Here is an 8,222-nt window from a genome sequence, read left to right as displayed (position 1 = left end):
ATTGGAAATCAAAAGATTATAGGATCATATATTTCTAACTATTGGGTGTATAGATGCTATATACATCTCCTTTTTCAGATAAGGAAACTAAGATCCAAAGATACTTTTATGCCCATGATCATCCAAGGTGCAAAGGTAAGAGGCAGGAATCTACTTTTCCAAATTCTCACTTGGCACATGGAGGAAGTATGGCCTGAAGTTAAGTAACCTGCCCATGGTCAAAATTCAAATAAAGGTCCTCCAACTCTAAATTCGGTGCTCTTTCCACTCTGCCATCCTCTTTTTGCCAGCATTTTTAATCTCAATATACTTCAGCTTGTCAATAGTCTTCCAAAAACGTCTTCACCAAAAATAAACAAAATGCTTCAGTTATGGTCTGACCAGGGCAGAGTATGTGTAGAATGATGGGACAGGGCGAAGTTTTTTTTAAATGATGTCAAAATTTGTTTTTATATATATTTTATAAAATAAAATTCTAAGCAGAAAAAAAAGATGAGCAAAAAAACCCCAAAACAGCAAACCATCAAAAACTTCGTTGAGGGCAAGGTAGACCAGAATACACCCTCAGAAGAAGATAATAACATATTTAAAGCTCCTGCATCCAAAGCTTCCAAAAATATGAATTGGTCTCAGGCAATAGAAACACTCAAAAAGGACTTTGAAGAGAAAGTAGGAGAGATAGAAGGAAGATTTAGGGATGTGTCGGAAAGAATGGAAAGGGACCTAAGAGCAATGCAGGAGAGTCATGAGAAAAAGTCAACAGCTTGAAAAGCCAAATAGAAAAGGAGGTACAAAAGCTCTCAGAAGAAAACAATTGCCTAAAAATTAGTATTGAACAAATAGAAGCTAGTGACTTTATGAGAAACCAAGACACAGTAAATCAAATACAAATGAATAAAAAATAGAGGGCAAAATAAGAGCCTAGACATCATCTTCTTAGAAATTGCCAGGGAAATTGCCCTGATGTTCTAGAAACAGAAGGTAAAATATAAATTGAAAGAATCTGCTGATCACCTCCTGAAAGAGATCCCAAAAGGAAAACCTCCAGGAATATTATAGCCAAATTCCAGAGGTCCCAGGTCAAGGAGAAAAAATTGCAAACAGCTAGAAAAAAGGAGTTCTAATACTGTGGAGCTCCAATAAGGCTAAAAAAAAGATTTAGCAGCATCTACATTAGAAGACCAGAGAGCATGGCATATGATATTCCAGAGAACAAAGGAACTGGGACTACAGCCAAGAATCACATACCCAGCAAAACTGAATATAATCTTTCAGAGGAAAAATGGGACTTCAATGAAAAAGAAGAATTTTGTGATGAAAAGACCTGAACTGAATAGAAAGTTTGACTTTCACATACAAGACCCTAGGGAAGCTTAAAAAGGTAAACAGGAAAAAGAAATCATGAGGAATATTAAAAGATTCAACTGTTGACATTCCTTCATGGGAAGATAATATGAATTAGCTGAAAGGAATAATACACTTAGACAGAAGAAATAGGTCTGAAATGAATTTGAAGGGATGACATCTGTAAAGCATTTATTTTTTGTTTATCCTTGTTATTTGCAGGGCAATCTGGGTGGGGTGTCTTATATCTGGGGCCAGATTTAGGCTTGGGACATCCTGGGTCCAGTGCCCTTGCTTTGTCTATTGTGTCATGTAGCTGACCCATGATGCCATCTTTGAAATAAAGTTAAGGGGTAAGAGTAATGCACTGGAAGAAAGGGAAAGGGAGAGTTGGAAGGGTGTAAAGTAGCTCACATAAAAGAAATAAGAAAAAGCTTATGGAGTGGGGGGGAAGATGGGAAAGGAGCAGAGGAGTGAGTAAGCCTTACTTTCAACAGAACTGGCTCAAAGAGGGAATAACATAAACACTCAAGTGGGTATAGAAATATATTTTGCCCTGAGGGAAAGTGTCAGGGGAAGGGGAAATGAGGGGAGAGGTGAAGGAAGGGAGGGCATATTGGGGGAGGGGGCAGTTAAAAGCAAAACACTTTCAAGGAGGGATAGGGTAAAAGAAGATAGAAAATAGAGTAAATATCAAGGGTAGGGAATAGGATGGAGGGTAATATAGTTAGCAATAGTAACTGTGAAAGAAATGATGAGTAGGATGCTATCATAAGGACATATGAAAAATGTAAACCATCAACAGAGCAAGAACTAATGGTATTTGAATACAGATTGAAGTATAATTTTATTTGTCAATTCCTCTTTCTAAAGTTATTCTATTTTCTTTCACAACTTGACTAATGTGAAGATGCTTGGCATAACTGCACATGTATGACTTATATTGAATTGCTTGATTCCATAGGGAAGGTTGTGGAGGGAAGGAGGAAGAATATTTAAACCGTGAAGTTAAAAAAAAAATCAATGTAAAGAAATTATGAGCAGGAGGAGTTCAGAGAAACCTGGAAGTTTCTTTTTGTACTGATGCTGAGTGAGATGAGCAGAAGCAGGAGAAAATTATACACAGTATCAATAACATTGTGTGTTGATCAAGTGTGATAGACTTTATTCTTTTCAGCAACACAATGGTCCAAGATAGTTCCAAAGGACTCATGATGGAAAATTCTCTCTAAATCCAGAAAAAAGAACTGTGGAATCTAGATGCAGATTGAACCATACTATTTCTGTTTTTTTTTCCTTTTTTGAGGTTTTTCCTTTTTGCTCTGATTCTTTTTTCACAGCATGACTAATGCAGAAATATGGTTAATGTGATTGTACATATATAACCTATGTCAGATTACTTGCTGTCTTGGGGAGGGTGGAGGGAGGGAGATAAATTTGAACCTAGAAATCTTACAAAAACAAATGTTGAAAACTATCTCTACATATAACTAGAAAATAATAAAATACTATGGAAAAATAAAAGAATAAAAATAACAAAACGGTTTCTTCACAACAACATTCAGAGGTAGACAGTGCAATTATGATAGTTGCCTATGTTTTACACATGAAGAAACTACAGTACTAAGAGGTTTAAATCTAATGAATACCAGAGGAAACACAGGAACTCAGCTGTCTCTCTATCTCTTTCTATCTTTTTTGGTGTGGGGCAATGAGGATTAAGTGACTTGCACAGAGTCACACAGTTAGTAAGTGTCAAGTGACTGAGGCCAGATTTGAACTAAGATCATCCTGAATCCAGGGCCAGTGCTTTATCCACTGTGCCACCTAGCTCTAACTCTGTTCTCTTCTTAATGAAAATCCACTGTTCTTTGTATTATGCCTTGCTTCATCATCAGAGTATGGCATAATGCAGTTATAATAGCCATACAGAGAAGCAATAGTTCCACATGTACTCTTTTTTGTGTGATTTTTATTTGATAATTTATTATATAGTTTTATATTCTTGATTTCAAATGATGGGTAATTCTGAAATCTCATCAGTGTGTATATTCTCTTGTTGAGTAATTAGAATTACAATTTTAAAAATTTTCTTTTTTCAATACTTTATTTGATTTTGCCTCGTTAATTTTTTTTGGTTTAAAATTTTATTTTCAAAATTACATGTTAAAGCAAATTTTGACATATTTTTTTAAACTTTGTGTTCCAACTTCTCTTCCTCCCTTCCTTCCCACCTCCCACTTCCCACTACCCAAAACTCAAGCAATTCAATATGTTATATATGAGTAATCATGGAAAACATCTCTACATTAGCTAGGTTGTGAGAGAATACAGATAAAAACAAAACTTCACATTAAGGAATTGTCAAAAAAATGTGTTTCAGTCTGTTTTCAGATACCATAAGTTCTTTCTCTATAGATGGATTCCAATTTTCATAGATCCTTCAGAGTTAAGTTGGATCATTGCTTTGCTGAAAATAACCACGTGCTTCCAAGCAGATCATCTTAGTCTATTGCTATTATTTTTGTATACAGTGCATTTCACTCTGCTTCAGTTCATGTAAGTCTTTCCAGGTTTTTCTGATAGCATCCTGTTCATCATAACTTTTATATAGTACCTTAAATTTGACAAAGAATTTTCTTCACAATATCCCAGCAGAGTAGGTAACATATGTTTTGCCATTGTAGTCAATCAACGTAACTATTTTCCTCCATCCTATTCCCTTCCCATGATATTTACTCTATTTTCTATCTTCTTTTATGCTATTCCTCCTCAAAAGTGTTTTGCTACTGACCGGCCCTCCTCCACTCTACCCTCCCTTCATTCACCCTTCCCTCTTTATCCTCTTCCCCTGCTACTTTCCTGTAGGGTTAAATAGATTACCCCTCCCAATTGGGCATGTATGTTATTCCCCCCTTGAACCCACTCTTATGAGGTTAAGGTCTTTGAACTAATTCTATTTTCTAAATTTTTCTGCCTCCCTCCCTACTCAACTCTCCCTATCTAATCAAGCAATTCAATATATGTTATATATCTGCTGTTATGCATAACATCTTCACCTTCCTTGAAAGTGTTTTGCTTTTTACTGCTCCCTCCCCCAAACTTCCCTTCCCTCCTTCCCCTCTTCTTCACCCCCCATTATCTTCTTCCCCTCCCACTTTCCCTCAGGGCAAAAGTATATTACTATACCCACTTGCATATGTATGTTATTCCTTTTCTGAGTCAATTCTGATGATAGTAAGTTTCACTCACTATCTCACTCCTTCCCCTTCTTCCCTTCTCCTCCAAAAGCTTTTTTCTTGTTTCCTTCATGTAAGCTACCTCTCCCCAGTCCACCTTTCCCCTTCCCCCTCCCCCAATGCATTCCTCTTACCCCTCAACCCTATTTTAAAGATGTCATAATGGGTTAGCTAGGTGTGACAGTGGACAAAGCATGAGCACTGGACCCAGTATGTCCTGAGCCCAAATCCATCCCCAGACATAAGAAACCCCACCCAGTTTGCCTCACAAAGAACAAGGATAAACAAAAATTAAAATCTTTACAGATATTATCCCTTCATATTAAGTTCATACCTGTGTCTTCTAAGTGTATTATTCCTTTCAGCTACCCTAATACTGATAAAGTTCTTATGGGTTCAAAGTATTATCTTCCCATGTAGCAGTGTCAACAGTTTAATCTTTTAATATTCCTCATGATTTCTTTTTCCTGTTTACCTTTTTATGCTTCTCTAGTGTCTTGTATTTGAAAGTCAAATTTTCTATTAAGTTCAGTTCTTTTCATCACAAATGCCTGAAAGTCCTCTTTTTCATTGAAGTCACATTTTTTCCTCTGCAAGATTATACACAGTTTTGCCAATTAAGAGATTGGAACCTAGAGGCCATAGTCAAGGAAAACAACACAAGTCATCAAGGGGACCCTTCCTCTTCCCTTAGCATGGTGCGGGTAAGGGGGAAAATCACCAGGTAGACCACCCTAGGGGTCTCCCCAGGACTCTATGGAGACAAATATTGGCACCTGGGGGCCACTGTAACGAGGGTATCACTGGGGCTGCAATAGAAATAGTCAGGTAATCAGGGAGAGCTCTCTCCCGTCTCCCCACACCCCAACGTGAGATGGTTAGGGTAGAGGGTAAAGTCCAAAGGGAAGCACCTCCCTAGGGATCTCTATGGAGACAGAAATTGGCACCTGGGGGCCAGTGTAGTAAAGGGCATCACCATTGTTTCTATGGAAACAGAGACAGGTGATCAGGGTCATATCCCCCCTGATCCCTTAGGGTGGTAGACACAGGGAGAAGGTCACCAGGGTGACCAGTCCTTAAAGAGATCCATCTGTCCTCATGGTCATCATTGCAAAGCCAGAAGGGGACTTGCCAGCAATGGAAACCCTTCCAAGGTCTCCGCCAGTAGCAGCCTGTCCAGCTGACTTGGTAGGTGGATGTGTTCTTGGGCTCTGTGCTGGGAACACACCAGTCGCCTGCTTCCTGGATGGTCTGGTAGTGACGCCCCGCGGACTTGCTGTAGACAGGCAGATGCTCCGCAGAATCTGTCGACAGGGCCTTTAGATCGATGACAGCGTCAGTTCTGAAGCCCTCCATGGAGAAGAGCTGCAGGTCACCCTGGAAGTACTTGGCATAAAGGTGGGATATGGGGAGTCCAGAGCCAAAACCAGCCAATGGGGTTCCCCCGGAGCCCGGCTAAGGGGTGAGAGATGTGGAGTACACGTAGCTGAAGAGCCTCTCAATCTTCCGCAAAGGAACACCCCCGCCCCGGTCACTCATTTTGATAGACAGATTTTCCTCACCTAAGGCTACCATCACTTTGATGGGTGGGAGTGTGAGGCTGTATTCATGGCTATCCACAGTTGGCCACATGGCATTCTTAAAAAGCTCAAAGAGCATGTGGTAGAGATGAGAGGAGACATAGACCATATGGATGGGCTGTTTGGAGTTGGAGGCATTGAGCTCTTGGATCTCCAAGCTGGGGGAAGCCATATAATATTTGTCACACAGGAGTTTGGCCATATCATAGGCATCTTTCACCACCTCGGAAACATCACAGTTGGGATCGATGCTGTCAATATATTTGGGGTGGGCAGGGTTCGTGCTGCCATCAAAGATCAACGTATGCTGGTTGATGAGCATTCGGATAGAGATCCGGCTGAGATAGAATTGGTCTAGGAAGTATTGGATGTTCTGGTTGGACACAGGGTCATCACCGTAGGCCTCCTTGTACTCCAGCATGCCCTGGGACATAGTGGGCACCACATCATTGTGCCGGTTACGGATTGTGACCAAGGCATCTGTGAACTGTTCCAGGGTCCAGTGGTCCTCATGGTCTTTGTCCAGGAACTCCATGATGTCCAGAAGACTTTGGATGTACCAACTCCGCACTAGCTGCACTGAAAGAGTTCCTAGTACCCGGTCTGGAAGCAAATTGATCTCCTTCATTATATTGGCCAGCCGCACAGGCAGCTCCTGCCTTAGGAAGGTGAAGGACGTTTTTTTTCACAGGCATTGCTAGACCCAAAGTCCAGAAACTTGCTGAAATGCTCCATGTACTTGGGAGCCCCGGCTAGGGACACGTTCTTTAGCAGCGCCCGGACCCAGCGCATGGCAGTGGTGGCAGTGGCGAAGGTGGCAGCAACGGCGACGGCCCCACTCTGGTGCCCAGCTTCGTTCAACTCCGGCTCGCGACCCCCGGGCCAGCCACCTAGCCTGCTCCTTCTGGAGCCCTACTTCTAAGCTTGACTGTTCCAAGCTTTAGAGGGTGCCAAGTGTTTGGGTTTGAGGGAAGGCAGGTTTTTCTCTCATCTGGCTTGTTCTCTGGTTCAAAGTTAACCTCAAGCCAACTTGCTAGTTATCCAGCCAGCAGAGTGCTCTGGTGGTTCTTAGCTTAGATGAGCCTGCGCCCCTCCCCCACCTGGGCTTCCTGCCACTCAGGATTTCTTTCTGGTTCCCTGCTGGGGTGGGATAGCCAATTTCCTCCCTAGGTCCCGCTGACACCCTTGCACCGCCCCCCCAACCCCCCCCCCCAGCCATTCAGCCCTGTCACCCAACTGCAAACTCAGTTGCAGAAGACAACTGTGCTGCAGCTAATTCAGAGGTTTTGGGGTTAGTTCCTCTGGTGAGGCATTCCTGGGGTCTCTGTATGCTAGATTGTGGTATTGGATTTTACTTGCAGTTTAGCATGGCCCCCTTTAATCTGCCTATAGCTTGAAAATAATCTCAGCCAGTATTTTTGTGGGGTTTTCTGCTCCAGGGGTTCTTTTTTGCTGTTTTGGGGGTAATTGTATCAGGAGCTCTGTGCACTTAATGTCTTTCCTCTGCCATGCTGTCTCTGCACCCCCTTTTGTCTACTCATCTTGATCCCTTATTTCTTGTCTTTTAATTCCTTTTTTGTGGGGTAATGGGGGTTAAGTGACTTGCCCAGGATCACACAGCTGGTAAATATCAAGTGTCTGAGGCTGGATTTGAACTCAGGTCCTCCTGAATCCAGGGCCAGTGCTTTATCCTCTGTGCCACCTAGCTGTCCCCTTAACTCTATCTTAAAGTGTAGCCTTGTTTCCAGGAAACATTGTTCCAAGCTACAGTGTGGTACAGGGGGTGATTGGGCTTGTTCTCAGCCTGCCTGACCTGTGAGTCACCATGACCTGCTTTCTCCTTGACCCAGAAACAGAAGTCTGATTGAAATATGATTCTCTATGCTTGGAATCTTGGCATGCCTGTGTTCTTCCCCCACTGGGTGGCTGTTCCTAGAGTTTGCTTGCTGGTTCAGAACATGGGTGCCTCACCCCAGTTCCAGAACAGACTGAAGCTATTTCCCACAGTGGCTAGACCCTCTCACTGCTCCATGAGCAGAGCTTCAGAAGAAGCAGCTAA

General features: G+C 42.0%; 1 protein-coding gene across 1 annotated transcript; it reads right to left on the bottom strand.

Annotated features, from left to right (window-relative positions):
• Positions 1-5,567: 5,567 nt before the first annotated feature.
• Positions 5,568-6,955, bottom strand: LOC122753348 (pyruvate dehydrogenase (acetyl-transferring) kinase isozyme 2, mitochondrial-like). Its single transcript, XM_044000710.1, is given in 2 exon segments — positions 5,568-6,845; positions 6,848-6,955. Coding segments are annotated over 2 exon segments (1,386 nt in total).
• Positions 6,956-8,222: the final 1,267 nt, after the last annotated feature.

This window comes from Dromiciops gliroides, chromosome 1, assembly GCF_019393635.1.
Source record: "Dromiciops gliroides isolate mDroGli1 chromosome 1, mDroGli1.pri, whole genome shotgun sequence".
NCBI classification, from domain to species: domain Eukaryota; kingdom Metazoa; phylum Chordata; class Mammalia; order Microbiotheria; family Microbiotheriidae; genus Dromiciops; species Dromiciops gliroides.
This window is presented reverse-complemented; position numbering and strand designations above follow the sequence as displayed.